The 26,178-nt window shown below is 33.7% G+C and overlaps 2 protein-coding genes and 1 long non-coding RNA gene across 3 annotated transcripts; all 3 read left to right on the forward strand.

Annotated features, from left to right (window-relative positions):
* The first annotated feature begins 467 nt into the window (after window positions 1-467).
* On the forward strand, window positions 468-7,139 carry LOC117128487. The gene is made up of 5 exons (XR_004451793.1): window positions 468-592; window positions 1,264-3,204; window positions 3,359-3,899; window positions 4,065-5,925; window positions 6,096-7,139. It is a non-coding gene; the product is annotated as an uncharacterized LOC117128487 (long non-coding RNA).
* An 8,791-nt stretch (window positions 7,140-15,930) lies between these two features.
* On the forward strand, window positions 15,931-23,731 carry LOC103839609. The gene is made up of 6 exons (XM_033280965.1): window positions 15,931-17,739; window positions 17,894-18,224; window positions 18,308-18,434; window positions 18,600-20,460; window positions 20,631-21,993; window positions 22,094-23,731. The coding sequence occupies exons 5-6, from the start codon at window positions 21,909-21,911 to the stop codon at window positions 22,996-22,998; spliced, it is 990 nt and encodes a 329-aa protein (XP_033136856.1). The 5' UTR covers window positions 15,931-17,739; window positions 17,894-18,224; window positions 18,308-18,434; window positions 18,600-20,460; window positions 20,631-21,908; the 3' UTR covers window positions 22,999-23,731.
* On the forward strand, window positions 23,563-25,310 carry LOC117127697. Its single transcript, XM_033278322.1, has 2 exons — window positions 23,563-24,292; window positions 24,418-25,310. The coding sequence occupies exons 1-2, from the start codon at window positions 23,563-23,565 to the stop codon at window positions 25,308-25,310; spliced, it is 1,623 nt and encodes a 540-aa protein (XP_033134213.1).
* Window positions 25,311-26,178: the final 868 nt, after the last annotated feature.

A 26,178-nucleotide genomic window follows, 5' to 3' on the forward strand; every position in this document is an offset into this window, starting at 1 on the left:
TTACCCCTTCAAAATATTGAATTTTTCGGTAAATGGTTAATATACTAAAGCTTATAATTTTTAGTATTGTTTTAAAATTTCTAACCACATTCTACATATGTATTAATGTATTATAAACTCTCTTTCATGGTACATGGGCAACGTTCTATTTTTTTCTATTAATTTGCTAAAACTTCATATGCTCTGTAAATCAGTTGACAACCCACAATAAAATCGCTATTTTAGATAAACAAAGGCAAAAAAGGTTTCAAACTTCTCTCACCATCATCATATGTTATTTCATGATACAACTATGCATTAAAACAATATTGTTGTATTTTTTGAATTTTTCTCTAAATCTATGTGTTAACCCCTACAAAATATACAATTTTTTGGTAAACGGTTAATATACTAAAGCCTATAATTTTTAGTGTTGTTTTAAAATTTCTATCCACATTCTATATTTGTAAAAATGTATTCTAAACTCTCTTACATGGTAAATGGACGTTGTTTTATTTTTTTATCAATTAATTTAGTGAAACTTCATATGCTCCCTATATCAGTGGACATACCACAATAAATTCCCTATTCTAGAAAAACGGAGACAATAAAGGTTCCAAGCCTCTCTGACCATCATCAAATGTTAGGTCTTGATAAAACTATGCATTAATACAATATTATCATAGTTTTTGATTTTTTTCTCAAAATCTATGTGTTGTTCGGAAATGATTAATATACTGAAGCCTATAATTTTAGTGTTGTTTTAAAATTTCCAACCACAATCTACATTTGTATTATTTTATTCTAAACTCTCTTACATGGTAAATGGGCATCGCTATTTTTTTTATCAATTTATTAAGTAAAACTTCATATGCTCCCTAAATCATTTGACAAACCACAATAAAATCGCTATTTTAGAGAAAAGAAGAGAAAAAAGGTTCCAAAACTCTCTGGCCATCATCATCATATGCTAGATCATGATACAACTATGCATTAACTCAAATTATCATATTTTTGAATTTTCTCAAAATCTATGTGTTAATCCATACAAAATATCAGTTTTTGGGTAAATCGTTAATATAATGAAGCCTATAATTTTTATTGTTGTTTTAAAACTTCTAATCATTTTCTAAATTTGTATTAATGTATTCTAAACTCTCTTTCATGATACATGGCATTGGTCTATTTTTTTTATCAATTAATTTAGTAAAACTTCATATGCTCCCTAAATCAGTTGACAAACCACAATAAAATCGTTATTTTAGAGAAAAGAAGAGAAAAAAGGTTCAAAACCTCTCTGACCATCATCATATGTTATTTCATGATACAACTATGCATTAAAATAATATTTTCATATTTTTTGAATTTTTGAATTTTTCTCAAAATCTATTTGTTAACCCCTACAAAATATTCAGTTTTTCGGTAAATCCCTACAAAATATTCAGTTTTTCGGTAAATCCCTACAAAATATTAAGTTTTTCGGTAAATGGTTAATATACTGAAGCCTATAATTTTTAGTGTTGTTTTAAAAATTCTAACTACATTCTATATTTTGGTAAATGGGTGCCGTTCTATTTTTTTATCAACTAATTTAGTAAAACTTCATATACTCCGTAAATCAGTTGACAAACCACAATAAAATCGTTATTTTAGAGAAACGAAGATGAAAGAAGGTTCCAAACCTCTCTGACCATCATCATATATTATTTCATGATACAACTATGCATTAAAACAATATTGTCATATTTTTTGAATTTTACTCTAAATCTAACCCCTACAAAATATACAATTTTTCGGTAAATGGTTAATATACTGAAGGCTATAATTTTTATTGTTGTTTTAAAAGCATTTACCATATTCTACATTTGTATTAATGTATTCTAAACTCTCTTACATGGTAAATGGGCGTCGTTCTATTTTTTTATCAATTAATTTACTAAAACTTCATATTCTCTGTAAATCATTTGACAACTATGCGTTAAAACAATATTGTCATATTTTTTGAATTTTACTCTAAATCTAACCCCTACAAAATATACAATTTTTCGGTAAATGGTTAATATACTGAAGGCTATAATTTTTATTGTTGTTTTAAAAACATTTACCATATTCTACATTTGTATTAATGTATTATAAACTCTCTTACATGGTAAATGGGCGTCGTTCTATTTTTTTATCAATTAATTTACTAAAACTTCATATGCTATGTAAATCATTTGACAACTATGCATTAAAACAATATTATCATATTTTTTGAATTTTACTCTAAATCTAACCCCTACAAAATATACAATTTTTCGGTAAATGGTTAATGTTTTAAAAACATTTACCGTATTGTACATTTGTATTAATGTATTCTAAACTCTCTTACATGGTAAATGGGCGTCGTTCTATTTTTTTATCAATTAATTTACTAAAACTTCATATGTTCTATAAATCATTTGACAAACCACAATAAAATCGCTATTTTCAGTTTTTTGATAAATCTTTATATATAATAAAAGGGTTTGAATTCCTCCTAGGGGATCTACCTCAGCTGCCAGCGCACAAATTCGAGCTCTCTGTAGCCGACACCTGTCCTCATTAATCAAAACGGTGCGCACCATTTTGATTCCGCATGGGCTCTTTTATTTTTTTATGTTTTGGTAGATTTGGGCTTCAGGCCCGTCCCTTGCTTCCTGCAGAAAACATCGAAAGGCGTCACCCCGCTAAAGGTGTCCGATAGAGAGTAGAATCACCATGCCTCTTCAGATCCACCATCATCACTAACCTCCACCATTTATTAGCTTTTCAAAGCATAAACCGATAACATCACCTATCACTCTTCGGCTCTCCTCGCCAATTATATATTGATCACTCTATAGATCCTTCACCGAAAAGTTTCCTGCGACACAGCTAGCAAGCTCTGAGTTTGATAAAACCGTTGGCGCCAAACTCTTCGAGCATCATACTCACCTCTTCCTGACTCGGCGACGCTAGATCTCTTATGGAAACAAAGTTGTTGTCGTCTCGATCGATTAACTTGAACGCTTGAATCAAATGGAGTAATAATCGCACAAGTTCTTGGGAAGAACGCTGATTGTTGAGGTTACCATACGATCTGTCGGCGAAATAGGAAGAAGCACCGAAGCTGAAACAAGAAGGTGCAGATATGGAGACAAAAGCTTTGGTTTTGGCGGAATTTGTTTTAAATAGAGTACTTACTATATTGCTCTATGTTAAATTGTAAGTTTTCATCAAATTCCTTTTGAGCCATTACATCATTGCTTCAGTATCAATCAAAGGAAATGGTTGTTTACCGATTGTTGAAGCGTTCGATAAACTTAAGTGATTTTTTTATTCCTCAGTTTCTAACTTTTAAGCATATATAAACTTTTAGGACTGACGGGTTATCGTTCGGATTTGAGTCGAGCGGTTGGATCTCATCTTCTCGATAGACGAAGATTCACAGTCTGGATCATAACGCTGTTGCAAAGAAACGATGATATGCTTAGTTAAGACGCAAAGAGATATGTATATGGTATGAAAATCGAGAATTGATGCAAGTGATGCTGATAAGAAGATGGACATGTCAGTTCAACAGTGGTTCAAGGATCCAGTGTCCCTGTCAAAATTTCTCCGACACTGTTCCATCTCTTCTTTCTTTCTACATCTCCATAGACGGTTCCGACTATGTGCTTTCTCCTCTTAAGATATATTCTCATGTACAGGTCAGATATTGCTTGGGATATGGTGACTCATTTTTTATCTCCCTAATGAAATTTCCTTCTTGCTCTTTATGTAAGTTATGCAGATGGGCCCTTCATATATGCCGGGCTTGGTGGAAGAAAATAGTTTGGATACTCAGGTTGTACCAGTCCCTGGCTCTGAGTTAATCATGGCACCTTCTCAGTGGAGCAGTAAATATTGTTGGTAACTTGGTATGTATCTCTTTTTGGTTATGAATGATGGGTTTTTGGTTAATGGTAATGTTGCGTTCTCTATGAAAAATGACCCGCTTATCCCACATGCACATATTCTGCTATGTTTTGTTGGGTCTTTTTTTTTTGTTATTATGGCTTTAATATATGCTCGCTTCTGTGCAGACAGACTTTTAAAAAATGTGGAATTCGCTTTGTCTTTTGCCTTCATGTTATATGAGTTGAGAGAAACTCTTGATTTGTTTTTGTTAATGTGGAGTGGACTCAAACTATTTACCCATGTAAACATAACGCTATGTATTTTATCTATGAATACCCCTAGTACTCCAATAAAATCATCTTTAATTGATCACTCTATTCTTTCTTCAAAATAGAGTAATTCTAAAATGGAAATGAGTTATATTCTAATGATACTCTATAAAATATTTTATAGCAAAAACAAAAGAGAATAAAAATAATGAACAAAACATAAATGAATTACTTAATCATGGAGTAAAACCATTTTTAACTCTATTATATAGTTTAAAACAAAATTAGAATTATGAACATATTTACTTTAAACTCTATTTTATATTGAAAAATAGAGTAATGCTAGACATGCTCTTGGTGATATTTATTCCTCTCTCAGTTTCTTAATATATAATGTTTTGAGAAGTTTTTGATGTTTCAGTACATAAGATGTTTTCATTTTTCTATATAACTTTTAAGTTTATTAAAAACTGTGTAGTCAATAGTATTTTGTTCTCTATTTTGTAGTTGGTTAAATAGTTTTTAATTTATACTTTAAATGATATTTTTAAATAAATATTAAAATTTTAACTGTTTTGTACATGTATAAAACATCTTACATTTTGAAACGCATGGAGTATTACTCATTGAATGAGTTTTAATTGACACTATATCTCTACCCGCGCAACCGCGCGGATGTTTGTTTGCAGTTTTATATATGTAGATATTTATTTTGGATTATAAGTAGTATACATTTTTAAAAAGTTAATTGTATACTTAAATGTTTATATAACTATTTCATATACAATAATTTTATAATTTTATACTTTATATGTTGTAGTTAATCAATTTTTACCGTCATATGTATTTGTTGATTATTATTATATATTTATCTTAATATATTTGTATTTAGTTATTAAAAAAATTTATATATGCATAAAATAGCATATTTAAAAATTATATTGTATTTATTTATGCTAAATTCTGACCCACCTTTCAAAGTTGGATTTTCTTTAAGCAATATTTTTTTTTTACTTTTATTCATTTTAGATAATATATTATTGTATAAAAAAAATATTAATTTTCTACATGTAGTATATAGTTTGCTAATGTTAAGTCGTTCTGTCATCATATTATATTTATAAAATGAGCATTTTATATTTATGAATGGAAATTTTTTAAATATATCAATTTAATATAATTTTATCATTTTAGCTCAATATAATAATTTTATTTTAACATGACTGATTATGATTATAAAATAGATAAAAAATAATATAATTTTTTTATAAACGATAATTGAATATATATTAATGATTAAAGTTAAACTAAAATATGCAGTTCAAGGTATATCACCCTAGTAGAAATCTCAGTAATATGCAAGATGTCTGTGATCCGATGAGTTGAGACAAAAATCATATACCTTGAACTATAGGTGAAACTCGGATCTCTGAATTTTAACCATGGTTCTTGAATTAAGGTTTAATATTCAGTGACACTGCATAGGATAGATGGTGATCCTTAATATACAAAACAGATTTGAACTCTAGTGTTAACAACAGCTAATGCGTTTGTGTTGAATTTTTGTTTAATTATCTTCTTTGTTTTTAAAAGTCTTAAACTTAAAGCCTGTTGGCTTTAAAGCTGGTCGAGCTAATAATGAATACAGAGGTTACATGAGAATGAAGAAGGTGACAAAGGAACTTAACCATATGTGTGTTACTGATTCGTTTGTGTACGTCAAAGTTTGTGGAAGATATGAGATTAAGATTACTCAATCAACGCAGTAATACCTATGGTACAAAGCATTTTCTTAAGAGATGTAATACAATTGTCAATACATGGGCTCTGAAATAGATAGCCTAATCTATTCTGTACAATATTTTTAATAATCTTTAGACATGTTCTTTAGCTACGAGTTCTCATTAACTCACACGTGATAAACTAACTTTCTTGACTCTTTATCAGGTAATGGCTACTCAACCATCAGAAGCAGAGCTGACATGGATGAACAAATGGTGAATGATCAATACGTTATGGTAACTTGCGCCATTAAGCTGAGAAGATAAGGGCTCTGTTCTGTAACCATTGCGTCAGGACAGCAGCTAAAAGTATCTCCTCCTTAGAATAATCTAAGTCGTAACCCTTACGCCAAAATTGTTTGGAAAATAATCGTATCTTTTTTAATATTTTGCGTGGTCAGTTTAAACATATGAGAACTTCTTAGGGAATAAACAGCGAATATTCGGAACTTCTTAGTCTAATCTTACTATGATTCTCTACAACCTCCGTTAACAAATCATTTTCCCTATAGAACCTGCCAACAGAAGTTAGTGGAATATTTTTTTACATAAGATTATCCTTCTCAAGCCACAAAGTGTCATAAACTTTGAATTAGTCACTCTTGAAATCCTAATTAAGACATAGAATTGGTACTTAAGGTTGGCAATCACTAATTTCCCATACTTAGGCTCTCTACCCTCATCAATCCGAATTTTGAGAACGTACGACTATATTTAGTGAAAAGAAAAATAAATACGGCTTTGTTTCAAGAAATCGGGAAAAGAAAAGGGAGACAACCAAGTTACCTCAATAGCCGTAGCTGCACCAAGATGCAGTTTATCTGCGCAAAAGAGCTTCCTATTGTTGGATTTTCTTTATTGGGTGTTTTTGCAGGTGTTCGCGGTATAAGGTTTGAGACAGGAGAGCCGTCACAGGTGTTGGCTTTCACTGGCGCATGCTGCTCTTAGTTGTCTTTGGATTTTGCAACACCTATCATTGTCTCATCAGTTTGAGACCTAGAAAAAACGCCAAACATGGGCTCCAAAAAGATTACCCACATGCTTCATTACTTTATCCGACGGTTCCGTAGCACATATCTCTTCAGAGTAATACTTTGATTACTTGATATAGGTCACCATGAACTTATTATGTATCAGAGTAACTGAACTCCAGATCTGTGGTGAAAGAGGGTTTAGTTTAGACAGCAATGGCATGAAGCGGATCTTTTTATGCTTTTTTGTCACTGATATCATTTATTTCTGCTACTAAACCTGCATCTGGGATAAACAAACAACTTTACTCAGACGCAAATTTGCATTTTAAGTGATACAAAGACATTATCTTTGTTTCATCATCTTTCCTTCAACAATCATGAGGCCTTTATATAAAGCATTCTTTTATAGAGCTGCAAACTAATCTAAATATGTAATATAAACAAAATGAAATTATAGTGATAAACTGTAAGAAAACATACCTTGTGTGCTCAGATTCTTGGAGTCTGCTGCTTGACAGAGAAGCTTCGATGATTAAGCAATAAAAATTAACAGACTTAGGGACAATCTTAGGAAGTTGTATATGAGCTTACCAGTTTACCAAAAAAACTTGTGGTCTAAGATTTATTCTCATGTTTATCATCTTTGAAGTTTTTAGTGTAACTGAGACATCTGAAACTGGATACTGGTAATCAAATTCAACAGACCTTGATTTAACCTCAACTTCATAATTATACACCAGAATTCTATGTTTGATGGATTTACCTTCATAGAGTAAAGTACTGAGTTCCACAAATCTGCAAAGAATTATCACTGGACGTAGGTATGGCAGAAACTGTAAATTAAAGACTGTGAAACATATAATTTGTTAGAGAAGATACCGAAAGATAAGACTGAGATGGTGTGAGGAATATTTTGCTCACAAATTGGTACTTTAGAAGTTCTCCTGGGTGCATCAGGGTTTCATTGACGATTGTAACACAGTGGATTAATGGTTGTTATTGCTTTCATTACAGGGGGTCAGTAGCCGTTTATAGTCGGTTCGGAAAAATCAATCGTCGCAGTGTGTTCTTCTTCGTGGGGATTCTCTTTGTGGAGGGCAAAAGTACAGTAATTAAGTACTATAAAGGAGAAACAAAAAAGGTGGTTGGTGTTAAGATTTGAGAAAGATTTGTGTGAATGTGTTGTATATTTCTTATTGCTTACACCACTATATATAGTGGTTCATACAAGGTGGGGTCAGAGGGATAATTGATTACAAAAATACTCTACATAATGACATGGTCAAACTCATAAAGACTAAGGTTGAATGGATCTTCCATGTGGCTGGATGTAAACCCCCCAATGGACTCTAATCTTGAACTTCATGATTCATAACACTCCCCCTTGGATGCCATAACCATATAGGGTTTGTAACATGCTAATGTTGCCTCATTAAAACCTTTCCCGGAAAACCCAAAACCCAATGTGGTAAAAAGGGAAACCAGAGAAAAGAAAAAGAGTACAGCACACATTACTCCCCCTGATTTGGACATCACTGAAGGTCCTTGAGTCTACGCGTGCCAATCTTGTTGCGTGAACTTCCTGAATGTGCAAGAGGGCCATGATTTGGTGAAGAGGTCGGCTGAGTTTTCACTAGACCGGATCTGAAGGACGTTGACCTCTCCAGCTTTCTGCAACTCATGGGTAAAGAAGAACTTGGGTAGAATATGTTTGGTTCGGTCACCTTTGATATACCCGTCTTTGAGTTGAGCAATACAAGCTGCATTATCTTTATATATGATGATCGGACCCATTGGGTCGCATATGGACGCATAATGTGGTCCTATACCTTTTGTTCAAAGATGAACTTCGATCTTATAACTTATCTTTATGATTGCTTATTCATTCATACCACAGCTTGGTTGGTTCATGCTGAGAATTTGACCAACCATAAGTATTACCAAAATTTGGCTAATTTGTGGTGATGGTCTATAATCTTTTCTAAGGTTTAATGAATAACCATTTAACCTATCTTAGGCTGGTTAGTATAAAACACAAGGAATTTAAAATTTCTCTATGGACTTATTTGAATTGTTCTTATAGAACTCTTCACTTACTTACATGTAGTAATTTAATTCAGTCCATGAACAGCTTTAGGAAAATGCTGTTCAAGAGAACTTCTTTTCTCATCTTTTGATTCTGAGCTCAATACCGTTTGGTAAACATTTTGGTACCAGTAATATTATCATCATCATCCAGTGAGTCATATATAGCATACTACATCTTTTGAATTTCTTCCAGACATCATATGTAGGGAAATATGTAGTAGTATCCACCACATTGGATTATATAGACCTTTCCCGGTCTGTCTCACGATTTATCCTTGTTTCAGGATTTATATATTCACTGGGCATCATATGGTGTTTACATATTCATGGCCAATACAATACACCTTTTATATATCACTTTAAACCCCACGTTTCTTTCATTATTCATTATGAGTACTCTTGTGTGGGTTTATGATCCTCGATACATATCTTTGTATTCATGTGCTACATACTTGTGCATTTTCTATGAATGTATGTGTTGACACACTTATATATATATAGTTCCTTTTAGTTCCAGACATGGTATAAATCAATTTGAGATTTCATTATCTAGGACCTTAATAACCTTATAACTTGGCGTCCCAAGCTATATGGTATGGTACCTAGTTGTTCAGCTGGCCAGCCTTATATCTCAACGTCTGGAATGGTTTCCTTTAATAAAACTCGGATTTTATCACATGCACCTTTTTTTCTTTCCGAGGTTCCTTAGAATTTATGGAACTTTATTTGGAACATTTATTTGGTCTATCTTATATAGACTTTGTAGCAACTTGGTTGTGTCTTTAAGACATCAAAACCGTGTGGTGCTAAGCTGGGATGACATAGTCATTTTTTCTCTCGGGTCAATGTGTCTGGCATTTTATTTTGCTATCATTGTAGCATATGGACGTCTATAAATTATTTTCTAGTCCGAGGATCTTTGCCAAGACATTGATGGTTGATACCAGATGGTAGACACCATTCTTTATCATTCTTTATACCAGCTTATTACTTTTCTCCTTTCATTATTGGATATTCGGATTCATAAACCTTATGTAATCCTTGTTCCTTGGCCTATAATTAGATCACCCATTTTGGCTCAAGGTTTCTTTTAAACTTATGGAGAAAGTATATTCATAATATATATCCAACATATATTCCCAATCCTCTTTATGAGATTCTAAGATCATATGATCTTAGATGGCACATATATTTGTGGTGGATTCTTTCATAAATCTTAAGATGATATATGTCTGGACTCATGACCCGTATCAGTCTGAGGTAGGATTATCTATGATCACTTATATGGCCTGATATAATTACTATGGCCTGATGCAGGTTCATTCTTTTATAACTCATGGTGTCCCCAAGCATATGGACTTTTAGAATTTGAACCTTATAGGTAATGGTCTTTATATCAAATTCAACCAATATGTAATATGGTTGTGGACCATGTTTCACGGATTTTAGTATGGTCATGTATCATGGGATTTGTCCTCACTTTCCCTCATGAACATACTCTAATTTGTGGTGCTTGGGACAATAAATTTTTTTGTGCATAGATATATTGCACACACGTGAGATCTTATGGGATAACATTTGTGCCCTTTTAAATATTTGCATCATAATCCGAATGGCTAAGTATGGTAATGCCATCTAAGTGATAAATTTCGTGGGTTAATCAAACATGATTGCCTTGGCTATTTGCCTAATATCATATTGATCACTAGATCAATAGAGAATGTAGTCTCGACCATTTAGGCGATTTTAATTTAGGTACTCTTATTTCCTTTTGTCCATTGTTGGAAACCATTTTCTCTTCTTAATTCAATGGACCTTATAGGGTGAATATAATGCCATTTAGGTAAATCCTTGGTCGAGCTTCTTTTCCTTTCTTTCAAGGAATGTCCAGTTGAGTTCAAGAGTATTTTATAACTGAGCCTGGATGGCAGAGCATGTCGTGCCATTTGTCAAAAGCTTCTTTGAACTCTTTGGAAAAGTGAGTTGGGGTATTAATCCTCAAATCATATTTATCTTGGCACAATAAAGGCATATAGATATAGTTTCTCATCAAACAACAGATTATCATCATGAACTCAAAGCAATTCATTTTATTAATGAAGTCGTGTATAAAGCAAAGTATCAAAGCAATTCATGAAACATAAACTCAGGAAACATGAAAATGAGAATGTCAAAAGACAATTATATAATATGGCTTTCACAATGCATGTGTTGCCATATGGAGCTCAACTTCAGCTTCATCAGCTATAGGAGGCCTCATCTCATTATTCTTTAGCTCAATGTATCTTTTCTGAAGCTTGTCAAATCTGTTGATGGTATCTTTGATTTTCTGCTTTTTTTGTTCAGAAGCCAAAAGATATGACAAAAGGTCATTATAAGTGGTGAACTTCTTAGCCGTGTGTAACAACAGCACATCATTTGGATGGAATGTGGAGTAGGTCTTATATAATAAAGAATAATGTGTTATCCTTTCACCACATAGTTCAAGACTATAAGCAATATCCATCAGAGCAGAATTATATTTGTCCACGGATTCAAAATCCTGGAATCTGAGGATCTCCCATTCATGGTTGGCCTTTTGCCACGATACCGGTTTGAACCTTTTCCTTAACTGTAACCAAAGGTCACAAGGATCCTCAACATGGAGATACAGGTCTCTTAGTTCCTCAGTGAGATGATAACGAATAATCGTTATAGCTCTATGCCTTTCACTGTCAATGATATCATTGTACTCATTGATGCATTGTCCGAGTCCTCTGGATCTCAGGGCAACAAGAGTATTCTTTACCCATTCTAGGTAATTATCTCCAAGAGAGATTTAGGGCAGAGTAATCTGAGGGTTCAAATCTCGACATCTGAATATTTAACGAGTAATTCAAGCACTCAGAATTCTATGTAAGCAATAGAATAAATCAATGTATATGATTTCAGTAAGGCTTTCCCCCAAATCATATAATCTATTTGCTTAAGAAATCTTAGTATGAGAATGATCAATTGATCATTGCATCTAGTAATCCTTTTAATTATAATTCAAATTGGATTGATTATATATATAGGATATTAAAGCCCTTTAGAATTTGAATAAGGATCAATCATCATTTTATTAAATGAGATCAAGCAAGATGGATGAAATCAAGCAAATGCATGGATCAAGAAATAGCTGAATGCATGTTCAGAACTAAGCATTGGACTTAAACAATCTATATGTGATTCCTAATGCATGAGGATATTTGGTTTTCAAAGATCATAAAGCAAAAACTGATTCCTTCCCCCTTTTACAGGGCAAACCAAGACAAGAAAATTTTATAATTTTCAGGATATGTCTAGAACAAATTCAATTAGATTTTCAATCAATCGGTTTCAAAGCTGGTTTATGTTTTCAATTAAACAAACATGCTTAACTTTAAAAATAACTGATTTAATCTAATTAGATGCAAGCAATATGAACTAATTTAGATTTTATTTTAAATGCCCCATGATTAGAATGATCTATTATATGTATGCATGCTCAGTTTTAATAAAACTATATGACAAGCGGATGCATGGAAATGATCAGTTCATGATATGTGTATGATCTAACAATTTACTAATCCATGTTTGATCTAATAGATGCTATCAGGTATGTATATATGATCAGTATGTAATTCAATCATCACAAAATCAGTTTTCAAGGTTGGTTTTTAGATCAAGATAAATTTATATCATTTGTTCAAACTATAATGAACCGATTTCAAGGCCGGTTTAGATTTAGATAAATTTGGACAAACAACTATGTGATCAAATGATTTCAACTTAGTATTTATTTTAGCCTATGTCATAACTATTTAAATCAAGACTATAGGTTATAATATTTTGATAAATACTACCTAGTCAAAGATATGCATTTAAAACAATCATAAAAGTTTTAAATTTTGATCAGTTACAATATAAAACATCAATGGTCAAAGATATGCATTGATTAGGATTTAAGTTTTGATATCTTTGGGTTTGACTGAAAGATTATGGCTGAAAAGATTGTGGCCGGAAAAATCATGGCTGGATTTGGATTTAGGGGTTCAGCCGATTATTGCTTAGAGTTTAGGGGATTGATAAAAATCAAGCAAAAAGGATTTAGGGAATTGATATGTATAATGGCCATCAAGATACATATCCGTTATAAAACAAACAAGGAGATTTGAGATTTTGATGTGGATAAGGGCCGATTTGGATCGGTAAGCACATTGAATGGGATTAAGATTTTGATGGCCAGCTTATTCATCCGGCTATACAGCCGGTAATACGGCCAAACAAAGATTTTGGGTTTCAATCCTTTAGTCAATCCAGATTTAAGGCCGGATCAAAATAGGAGAAAAGGGAACCGATTTTAAGGCTTGCTAGCTAAAAGGGGTTTATGATTTTCTCTAATATCTTTTATAATTTCAAATAGTTCTTAGAAACAAGATTCATATAGATCTTAGATTATTAATAAGTTTTATAATTTTTTAGAGATTCTTAGATCTTTAGAGATTCAAATAATTTTAGAATCAAGATTCATATAGATCTTAGATTCAAGATTAATATATGTGATAATTTTAGATCTATAGATTTTTATAAGTTTTATGATTCAAATAGATCTAATAATCAGGATTCAGATATGTGGTGTTCTTAGATTTTATGGATAGATTAGTTTACCTTTTAGAAAACACCAAATTGATCTGAATGGACCACCGTGAGAGAGAGCTGATCCGCGGATGAGCTGGTTGAGAGAGAGGTGGAGGAGCTGGCCGGAAAACCGTGAGAGGGATAGACTTGGCCGGCGGAGCAAGGCTGAGGGCCGGAAGAGATGGCCGGAAAAGAGATGATCGCCGGCGGATGGGATTGCTCAGGTGGAGAGAGTCTCGTGCTGATAACGTGTTAAGATTTGAGAGAAGATTTATGAGAATGTGTTGTATATTTCTTATTGCTTACACCACTATATATAGTGGTTCATACAAGGTGGAGTCAAAGGGAGAATTGATTACAAAGATACTCTACATAATGACATTGTCAAACTCATAAAGACTAAGGTTGAATGTGTCTTCCATGTGGCTGGATGTAAACCCCCAATGGAGTCTGGTCTTGAACTTGTATGGTCTAGGTTATGGACCATCCACTTCATGATTCATAACAGTTGGCCTTTTAATAATTAAAAGGCCATCAAGTAACCAAAAATTATAAAATGGCCAACTAAACATTCCGGCCCAGTTGAAAGAAAAGTTTGAAAAGAGTAGTTGATCCAAATAACTAACATATTCAAGTAACCTAGATTTTATATTTGTATTAACGTATTCTAAGCTATCTTTCATGATAAATGAGTGCCGTTCTATTTTTCTATCAACTAATTTAGTAAAACTTCATATTCTTAGTAAATCAGTTGACAAACTACAATAAAATCGCTATTTTAGAGAAACGAAGACAAAAAAATGTTCCAAACCTCTCGGACCATCATCATATGTTATTTCATCACACAACAATGAATTGAAACAATATTGTCATATTTTTTGAATTTTTCTCAAAATCTATGTGTTACCCCTTCAAAATATTGAATTTTTCGGTAAATGGTTAATATACTAAAGCTTATAATTTTTAGTATTGTTTTAAAATTTCTAACCACATTCTACATATGTATTAATGTATTATAAACTCTCTTTCATGGTATATGGGCAACATTCTATTTTTTTCTATTAATTTGCTAAAACTTCATATGCTCTGTAAATCAGTTGACAACCCACAATAAAATCGCTATTTTAGATAAACAAAGGCAAAAAAAGGTTTCAAACTTCTCTCACCATCATCATATGTTATTTCATGATACAACTATGCATTAAAACAATATTGTTGTATTTTTGAATTTTTCTCTAAATCTATGTGTTAACCCCTACAAAATATACAATTTTTTGGTAAACGGTTAATATACTAAAGCCTATAATTTTTAGTGTTGTTTTAAAATTTCTATCCATATTCTATATTTGTAATAATGTATTCTAAACTCTCTTACATGGTAAATGGACGTTGTTTTATTTCTTTATCAATTAATTTAGTGAAACTTCATATGCTCCCTATATCAGTGGACATACCACAATAAATTCCCTATTCTAGAAAAACGGAGACAATAAAGGTTTCAAGCCTCTCTGACCATCATCATATGTTAGGTCTTGATAAAACTATGCATTAATACAATATTATCATAGTTTTTGATTTTTTTCTCAAAATCTATGTGTTGTTCGGAAATGATTAATATACTGAAGCCTATAATTTTAGTGTTGTTTTAAAATTTCCAACCACAATCTACATTTGTATTATTTTATTCTAAACTCTCTTACATGGTAAATGGGCATCGCTTTTTTTTTTTAATCAATTTATTAAGTAAAACTTCATATGCTCCCTAAATCATTTGACAAACCACAATAAAATCGCTATTTTAGAGAAAAGAAGAGAAAAAAGGTTCCAAAACTCTCTGGCCATCATCATCATATGCTAGATCATGATACAACTATGCATTAACTCAAATTATCATATTTTTGAATTTTCTCAAAATCTATGTGTTAATCCATACAAAATATCAGTTTTTGGGTAAATCGTTAATATACTGAAGCCTATAATTTTTATTGTTGTTTTAAAACTTGTAATCATTTTCTAAATTTGTATTAATGTATTCTAAACTCTCTTTCATGATACATGACATTGGTCTATTTTTTTATCAATTAATTTAGTAAAACTTCATATGCTTCCTAAATCAGTTGACAAACCAAAATAAAATCGTTATTTTAGAGAAAAGAAGAGAAAAAAGGTTCAAAACCTCTCTGACCATCATCATATGTTATTTCATGATACAACTATGTATTAAAATAATATTTTCATATTTTTTGAATTTTTGAATTTTTCTCAAAATCTATTTGTTAACCCCTACAAAATATTCAGTTTTTCGGTAAATCCCTACAAAATATTCAGTTTTTCGGTAAATCCCTACAAAATATTAAGTTTTTCGGTAAATGGTTAATATACTGAAGCCTATAATTTTTAGTGTTGTTTTAAAAATTCTAACTACATTCTATATTTTGGTAAATGGGTGCCGTTCTATTTTTTTATCAACTAATTTAGTAAAACTTCATATACTCCGTAAATCAGTTGACAAACAACAATAAAATCGTTATTTTAGAGAAACGAAGATGAAAGAAGGTTCCAAACCTCTCTGACCATCATCATATATTATTTCATGATACAACTATGCATTAAAACAATATTGTCATATTTTTTGAATTTTACTCTAAATCTAACCCCTACAAAATATACAATTTTTCGGTAAATGGTTAATATACTGAAGGCTATAATTTTTATTGTTTTTTTAAAAGCATTTACCATATTTTACATTTGTATTAATGTATTCTAAACTCTCTTACATGGTAAATGGGCGTCGTTCTATTTTTTTATCAATTAATTTACTAAAACTTCATATGCTCTGTAAATCATTTGACAACTATGCGTTAAAACAATATTGTCATATTTTTGAATTTTACTCTAAATCTAACCCCTACAAAATATACAATTTTTCGGTAAATGGTTAATATACTGAAGGCTATAATTTTTATTGTTGTTTTAAAAACATTTACCATATTCTACATTTGTATTAATGTATTATAAACTCTCTTACATGGTAAATGGGCGTCGTTCTATTTTTTTATCAATTAATTTACTAAAACTTCATATGCTATGTAAATCATTTGACAACTATGCATTAAAACAATATTATCATATTTTTTGAATTTTACTCTAAATCTAACCCCTACAAAATATACAATTTTTCGGTAAATGGTTAATGTTTTAAAAACATTTACCGTATTGTACATTTGTATTAATGTATTCTAAACTCTCTTACATGGTAAATGGGCGTCGTTCTATTTTTTTATCAATTAATTTACTAAAACTTCATATGTTCTATAAATCATTTGACAAACCACAATAAAATCGCTATTTTCAGTTTTTTGATAAATCTTTATATATAATAAAAGGGTTTGAATTCCTCCTAGGGGATCTACCTCAGCTGCCAGCGCACAAATTCGAGCTCTCTGTAGCCGACACCTGTCCTCATTAATCAAAACGGTGCGCACCATTTTGATTCCGCATGGGCTCTTTTATTTTTTTATGTTTTGGTAGATTTGGGCTTCAGGCCCGTCCCTTGCTTCCTGCAGAAAACATCGAAAGGCGTCACCCCGCTAAAGGTGTCCGATAGAGAGTAGAATCACCATGCCTCTTCAGATCCACCATCATCACTAACCTCCACCATTTATTAGCTTTTCAAAGCATAAACCGATAACATCACCTATCACTCTTCGGCTCTCCTCGCCAATTATATATTGATCACTCTATAGATCCTTCACCGAAAAGTTTCCTGCGACACAGCTAGCAAGCTCTGAGTTTGATAAAACCGTTGGCGCCAAACTCTTCGAGCATCATACTCACCTCTTCCTGACTCGGCGACGCTAGATCTCTTATGGAAACAAAGTTGTTGTCGTCTCGATCGATTAACTTGAACGCTTGAATCAAATGGAGTAATAATCGCACAAGTTCTTGGGAAGAACGCTGATTGTTGAGGTTACCATACGATCTGTCGGCGAAATAGGAAGAAGCACCGAAGCTGAAACAAGAAGGTGCAGATATGGAGACAAAAGCTTTGGTTTTGGCGGAATTTGTTTTAAATAGAGTACTTACTATATTGCTCTATGTTAAATTGTAAGTTTTCATCAAATTCCTTTTGAGCCATTACATCATTGCTTCAGTATCAATCAAAGGAAATGGTTGTTTACCGATTGTTGAAGCGTTCGATAAACTTAAGTGATTTTTTTATTCCTCAGTTTCTAACTTTTAAGCATATATAAACTTTTAGGACTGACGGGTTATCGTTCGGATTTGAGTCGAGCGGTTGGATCTCATCTTCTCGATAGACGAAGATTCACAGTCTGGATCATAACGCTGTTGCAAAGAAACGATGATATGCTTAGTTAAGACGCAAAGAGATATGTATATGGTATGAAAATCGAGAATTGATGCAAGTGATGCTGATAAGAAGATGGACATGTCAGTTCAACAGTGGTTCAAGGATCCAGTGTCCCTGTCAAAATTTCTCCGACACTGTTCCATCTCTTCTTTCTTTCTACATCTCCATAGACGGTTCCGACTATGTGCTTTCTCCTCTTAAGATATATTCTCATGTACAGGTCAGATATTGCTTGGGATATGGTGACTCATTTTTTATCTCCCTAATGAAATTTCCTTCTTGCTCTTTATGTAAGTTATGCAGATGGGCCCTTCATATATGCCGGGCTTGGTGGAAGAAAATAGTTTGGATACTCAGGTTGTACCAGTCCCTGGCTCTGAGTTAATCATGGCACCTTCTCAGTGGAGCAGTAAATATTGTTGGTAACTTGGTATGTATCTCTTTTTGGTTATGAATGATGGGTTTTTGGTTAATGGTAATGTTGCGTTCTCTATGAAAAATGACCCGCTTATCCCACATGCACATATTCTGCTATGTTTTGTTGGGTCTTTTTTTTTTGTTATTATGGCTTTAATATATGCTCGCTTCTGTGCAGACAGACTTTTAAAAAATGTGGAATTCGCTTTGTCTTTTGCCTTCATGTTATATGAGTTGAGAGAAACTCTTGATTTGTTTTTGTTAATGTGGAGTGGACTCAAACTATTTACCCATGTAAACATAACGCTATGTATTTTATCTATGAATACCCCTAGTACTCCAATAAAATCATCTTTAATTGATCACTCTATTCTTTCTTCAAAATAGAGTAATTCTAAAATGGAAATGAGTTATATTCTAATGATACTCTATAAAATATTTTATAGCAAAAACAAAAGAGAATAAAAATAATGAACAAAACATAAATGAATTACTTAATCATGGAGTAAAACCATTTTTAACTCTATTATATAGTTTAAAACAAAATTAGAATTATGAACATATTTACTTTAAACTCTATTTTATATTGAAAAATAGAGTAATGCTAGACATGCTCTTGGTGATATTTATTCCTCTCTCAGTTTCTTAATATATAATGTTTTGAGAAGTTTTTGATGTTTCAGTACATAAGATGTTTTCATTTTTCTATATAACTTTTAAGTTTATTAAAAACTGTGTAGTCAATAGTATTTTGTTCTCTATTTTGTAGTTGGTTAAATAGTTTTTAATTTATACTTTAAATGATATTTTTAAATAAATATTAAAATTTTAACTGTTTTGTACATGTATAAAACATCTTACATTTTGAAACGGATGGAGTATTACTCATTGAATGAGTTTTAATTGACACTATATCTCTACCCGCGCAACCGCGCGGATGTTTGTTTGCAGTTTTATATATGTAGATATTTATTTTGGATTATAAGTAGTATACATTTTTAAAAAGTTAATTGTATACTTAAATGTTTATATAACTATTTCATATACAATAATTTTATAATTTTATACTTTATATGTTGTAGTTAATCAATTTTTACCGTCATATGTATTTGTTGATTATTATTATATATTTATCTTAATATATTTGTATTTAGTTATTAAAAAAATTTATATATGCATAAAATAGCATATTTAAAAATTATATTGTATTTATTTATGCTAAATTCTGACCCACCTTTCAAAGTTGGATTTTCTTTAAGCAATATTTTTTTTTTACTTTTATTCATTTTAGATAATATATTATTGTATAAAAAAAATATTAATTTTCTACATGTAGTATATAGTTTGCTAATGTTAAGTCGTTCTGTCATCATATTATATTTATAAAATGAGCATTTTATATTTATGAATGGAAATTTTTTAAATATATCAATTTAATATAATTTTATCATTTTAGCTCAATATAATAATTTTATTTTAACATGACTGATTATGATTATAAAATAGATAAAAAATAATATAATTTTTTTATAAACGATAATTGAATATATATTAATGATTAAAGTTAAACTAAAATATGCAGTTCAAGGTATATCACCCTAGTAGAAATCTCAGTAATATGCAAGATGTCTGTGATCCGATGAGTTGAGACAAAAATCATATACCTTGAACTATAGGTGAAACTCGGATCTCTGAATTTTAACCATGGTTCTTGAATTAAGGTTTAATATTCAGTGACACTGCATAGGATAGATGGTGATCCTTAATATACAAAACAGATTTGAACTCTAGTGTTAACAACAGCTAATGCGTTTGTGTTGAATTTTTGTTTAATTATCTTCTTTGTTTTTAAAAGTCTTAAACTTAAAGCCTGTTGGCTTTAAAGCTGGTCGAGCTAATAATGAATACAGAGGTTACATGAGAATGAAGAAGGTGACAAAGGAACTTAACCATATGTGTGTTACTGATTCGTTTGTGTACGTCAAAGTTTGTGGAAGATATGAGATTAAGATTACTCAATCAACGCAGTAATACCTATGGTACAAAGCATTTTCTTAAGAGATGTAATACAATTGTCAATACATGGGCTCTGAAATAGATAGCCTAATCTATTCTGTACAATATTTTTAATAATCTTTAGACATGTTCTTTAGCTACGAGTTCTCATTAACTCACACGTGATAAACTAACTTTCTTGACTCTTTATCAGGTAATGGCTACTCAACCATCAGAAGCAGAGCTGACATGGATGAACAAATGGTGAATGATCAATACGTTATGGTAACTTGCGCCATTAAGCTGAGAAGATAAGGGCTCTGTTCTGTAACCATTGCGTCAGGACAGCAGCTAAAAGTATCTCCTCCTTAGAATAATCTAAGTCGTAACCCTTACGCCAAAATTGTTTGGAAAATAATCGTATCTTTTTTAATATTTTGCGTGGTCAGTTTAAACATATGAGAACTTCTTAGGGAATAAACAGCGAATATTCGGAAAGTAAGATATTTCTGTTGGAACATATTTTTTATTTTGATTATACTTTCTTTGCAAGAAAAAAACAGCCGGTTTTGAAACAGAGCACACTACGAATGATTAGTATGGTTTTAGATATATGTATGGTTTTATAATTTATATGTATAATGTTGGTCAAAACTTGTTAACTGGAAGTATAGTCCCACTACAAATGTATTATAAACATATAAATTTATCATATATATATATATATATATATAATGTTGGTCAGAACCGGTTTCTGATTAATCTAGTTTTAGATAGATGAATGAATTTTTAATGTATGTAAAATGCATGGTCAGAATATTGAAAATATGATATATTTTTTTATCAAATGTCTTGAACAAACCGGCTGAATATTTTTATAATGTTAGGTTTGATGGTTCTAATGAGATTTGACATTGTAATGTGTTAACGGTGAAGAAAATGTATGCTGGTTAACCAAACCAGATTTTTAGGCTTACGTGTCATTATAGTTACGATTATAGGGAGTATTTTAGGAGTCGCTTGTGACATAGGGTCACTTCAAGTTTTTAATTGGCCAAGTGGGTCGCTGCAAGTTTTTATTGTCGAAACGGGCCGCTAGGGGGGAGAGAAATAAATCGGTGACGAATTTGGCCTTATGACCCGTCATGTTCTGGGCCGTGACCCATGAAACTCTTGAAAGTGACCCACACCAAACGACCCTAAGACTTAGCGGCCCAGAAGTTTTCGCACGTGTGAGGTCGAGATTTTTTTTTTTTTTTGTGGCTGACCGGTAGCAAAGGTTAAAGGTAATATTAACCTTTCCTTTTCCCGCCGTTTACTGTTTTCTGATATTTGTGGTAATATTAATTATACTAATATGTTATAAAACGCCAACTGGGTAATGGTGAGAAGCAGCTAAAAACTGGTGTACAACTAAAAGAAGCAACCCTACGATAAGAAGATATTCCCATCCTCTGAGGCTGTCGATGCTTATCCACCGTAACTGAAAAGGATGGAAACAATTAGCGGTGGTCGGAACGTCGGGTCAAGTAGTGGTGGCACAGGCAGTAAGGAAATCAGGACCAACACCGGCGAAGGTACAGAGTTTGAGCTCTAAGTTTCTGTATTTGTTTTTACAATTGTGTGCTTCCTCTATTTGGCAAATGACCCTAACGGGTGCTCATGCTTGTACCGTAGGTCTGTGTAATTCTTGCATTGTGGTTATGGCTGGGAGGTGGATAATGTTTGACAATGGAGCTTGGGATTTCAAGATAGACAATGATAGAATGGGTAGAGCAGTCGAGTCGTCCAGAATTAGAGGTGCTGAGGAGTTAAAAACGTGTATTCTAGCTGCGTATGGGCTTTTGGGAAGAGAAGTGTCAGCCGAGATGTCGTATTGGCTAAATGATGGAGAGAGTGAAATGGTGGGTCTAGTGGCTTCTCCCGTCGAGATAGCAACGGACAAAGATTTCAGGATTTTCAAGGCGCTTCAGCGGGCAGACAAATCCGTCAATCTCTTCGTAACATTAAGAGAAAGTGTTGGAGGAGAAATGATATTTCTAAGGTCGGAACGAGTAATACGGGTCCAAATGAATGCACCCGTTCGACCTCCTGATGAAGATGTTGTTTTTTTGATGGAAGTTCAGCAAATCGAAGAACGCTACATACGCAACTCTCAGTCTGGCGGCATGGTTGCGACGTCAAAGGACCAAGACAAAAGCGGAGAAACTCTTGACGACGGTAGTGGGGCTAATTCAGAGAATTTCGAGCAAGAAAAGGGGAATGTTTGTGGAGATGACTTGGCAGTGGATAATAGAGAGAATAAGGAAGGCAAAGTCGAAGAAGGAGACGCAGTAAAAACGGCGTCAGATAATCTGCCTCAACAAATCTGTCTCACAGAAGATACGAGAACGCTAAGTGTTGAACAGGTTTCAGTGGAGAATGGAAATAATGGAGGAGCTCACGAAGATGTTGCTGCAGAAGATGAAGGCGATGATAGCGATTACGACTACAATGGCTGGCATGATTATTGTAGAAACGATTGCGTGACGGACGACGACGACGATTTTGTAGAAGGTTCAGGCAAAGGAAGAAGTGGTTGACAGTCTGGTGGTAAGGGTATTCGTCGTTCTGGCGGTATTGGTGGTACAGGGAATGCAAAATCGGCGTGTGGTAAGAAGCAACGATCACGTGGAGGTGGATATATATCCAAAAATAACGATTCTTCTGTGGAAATCACCGATCTAGCAAGAGATCTTGGATCACCCTCCAGATTGGACACAGAAGTAACAGAGACCGAGGTTGGTGTTGATATTGTTCTTGTGACGCCCCCTCAATCTAAAAACAAACACACTCGGGTGACTGAAGATAATGATGATGATGCTGTTGTTGACACTCCTATTCCCCAGCCGGCCGCATTTCAGGGTGAAGAAGTATTGACGAAAGCCGGAGATAATGTGAGTGGTACTCCTACAAACGTTGGTTGTGCGCCCAATCAAGCAACATAGGCCGTTGAAAGTGGTGACATATGTCTCGAAACTCCCCCAAAACAATATAACACGCACAACCGTGAGCTCGAAGATGAGGACGATGTTGATCCTCCTGTCACCGCAACTAGACAAGTTCAGGGTGGAGAAGCATTCATGAAAGGCATACAAGTACCAGAAATGTATGGATATAATGATGTAGATGGTGTGTATAATGAAATGGATGGAAGCAGCTGCAACCCTCTTGACATTGACTTCAGCAAGGAGGACTCTGACATATACGTGGGAAGGACGTTCAAAAACAAAGCGGAGTGCAAGTTGACGTTGGCTATCTACGCAATTGCGAAGGTGTGCACGTTTAAGCTCAGGCATTGCAAATGCCAACTCACGGCGAGATGCTACGAAAAAGAATGCAACTGGAGAGTAGTGGCTGTTCAACTCGGTGTTTCTCCAACTTATCTGGTTAAAAAGGCAATTCTGAATCATGTATGCGTAGCCGACGTTAGAGTGAAGTATAAAAAACATGGTACATCCAAAGTGCTTGCAGCTCTATTGCGTTCGAAATACGAGAGGCTCTACTCTGGGCCGCGTGCTATGGAACTTCCGGAAATATTGCGAACGGAATTCAACTATACATGCTCATACTGGAAAGCTTGGAAAGCGAAAGAACTAGCGATTGCATCTGCGCAAGGAACAGAGGAGGATTCATACAAGATGCTACCACAGTACTTCCATGTACTCAAGCTAGCAAATCCTGGAACAATCACCGATATTAAAACCGAAAAAGACAAAGAAGGAAAAACAAGGTTTAAGTATGCGTTCATGTCCCTGAAAGCATGCATCGATAGATGGAAGTACCTGAGGAAGGTGCTAGTGGTGGACGGCACCCACATGTTTGGAAAGTACAAAGGTGTTTTGCTAAGTGCCAGCGGACAAGATGCTACAGCCGCGTATTCCCGATTGCTTTCGCAGTAGTGGAAAGCGAGAACACAGAATCTTGGTCATGGTTTTTCGAGAGGTTATCTACTATTGTAGAGGATGGTTCTGATTTAAGTATAATATCAGATAGATGCGCAGCAATTTTCGCAGCGAAAGATAAATGGTACCCACGTGCACACCATGGTATTTGTCTCGTACACCTCCAGCGTAACGTTAATGATAAGTATAAGGGGCTGCAACAGAAAGCAATGATTGGCAGAGCTGGGGAAGCCTTCAGAGTTTCGGAATTTAAGGAGATAATGGAGCTTATTAAACTGACGGATTGCAGATGCTGGGATTATTTGGAGAAGATCGACAAGAAGCTATGGACACGTTCACATTTCGAAGGGGAGAGATTTAACGTGATGACTTCTAACGCTGCTGAATCGTTGAATAATGCTCTTCTGCCTGCTCGTGATAGTCCTATAATGACATTGTTTGAGTTTATTCGCCGGAAGCTGTGTACATGGTATGTGAGCAGACGCAGCGAGATCAGTAAGATGAAGGGAAATGTTCCAGATAATATTCAAAAGATACTGGTCGAACAGCTGGTGCTGTCAACGGGCCTTCTAGTTATGCCATGTTCGACTTGGTTATTCGAAGTTACGCACAGGCCAACTAATTTTGGTTTCACGGTTGATCTGGATAAACAAACTTGCACTTGCCTCGAATTCCAAAAGCTTGGTTTGCCATGCCGACATGCCATTGCTGCTGTTTCTTGCCGTAATATGCAGTACAACATGTTTGTTTGCAAACACCATCTCAAAGAGACATGGGCTGAAACAGTTAGGGGTATCATACTTCCGGTTCCGGATCCAAAGGATGTTGAAGTGCCAGCCGAAATACTAACGGTTGATCTTTATCCACCAACGACCAATCAAACGAAGGGAAGACCAGGAATCAAACGTAAACTGTCCCAAGGAGAGATATCGGTAAGACTGTTGTGTTGACTTTGAACAATATTTCAGTAATGTATAGTAAATTCTCCAATTATAGCAACTTTATTGTTTACATCAGGGGGGGGGAGCAAAAAGCATAAGCCGAACAAGTCCTCAAATTGTTTTAAGCAAGGTCACAAGAAGACCACTTGCAAGGAAGTTAAGCCCTGAATAGAGGATGTAGAAAGTCTGTATTTTGATAAAAACGACCAACCTCATTTTGGAATGTATTTTATTGTAGAACACCGATGAACCTGTGTTTGTTTGGATATGGTGTACGGAACTAATGTTGAGGTGTACGGGCTTTTCGTACTAAATATATTATGGTTGCAGCACATATTTGTTGTACACCTATAGTTGATCAATAGATGCATAACATTAATAACAAAAGTAGATATTATATCCGAATAAAGTAACAACACAGAGGGGAAAAAAAGTACTTAATGTACTAGCCGAAAACAGAACTTGGAGTAGCTATTACATGTAATTATAGTTATCAATCATCGGAATGGATACGACCTCTTCTCCCCCTACGTAGTGAAAGATCCGCCTCGAGTCCGCTAACATTTTGAGGCTGACCAATTAGGGGTTCATCACCTGGAAGTGCCAAAATGTCCCTCTGAAGATTGAGAGTCTGATAGATCAAGTTAGGAAGAACAATTTTCTTGTCGGCATCAGACTGACGAAACATTTCGATGATCTGGTCATAAGCCAATCGACCAAAGTCTATCGGCTTGTGTCTTACAAACGCGAAGAGAAAACGAAGACGCTTTTTTAGCATTGCATCTACATGGAATCCAGATAGCCAGTTTAACTCACACAGTTTGTAGAGGCAAAGATACTGTGGGAGGAGGTGTGTTAGGGAGAATGGCTCCCAGTG

The sequence above is a fragment of the Brassica rapa genome, chromosome A09 (assembly GCF_000309985.2).
Source record: "Brassica rapa cultivar Chiifu-401-42 chromosome A09, CAAS_Brap_v3.01, whole genome shotgun sequence".
Taxonomy (NCBI): domain Eukaryota; kingdom Viridiplantae; phylum Streptophyta; class Magnoliopsida; order Brassicales; family Brassicaceae; genus Brassica; species Brassica rapa.

Coding starts and splice junctions, on each gene's coding strand:
- LOC103839609 (XM_033280965.1), top strand. CDS start 21,909: ATGGAAACAATTAGCGGTGGTCGGAACGTCGGGTCAAGTAGTGGTGGC. Junction 21,994..22,093: donor CAGGACCAACACCGGCGAAG/GTACAGAGTTTG, acceptor CTTGTACCGTAG/GTCTGTGTAATTCTTGCATT.
- LOC117127697 (XM_033278322.1), top strand. CDS start 23,563: ATGTATGGATATAATGATGTAGATGGTGTGTATAATGAAATGGATGGA. Junction 24,293..24,417: donor CATGTTTGGAAAGTACAAAG/GTGTTTTGCTAA, acceptor CTACTATTGTAG/AGGATGGTTCTGATTTAAGT.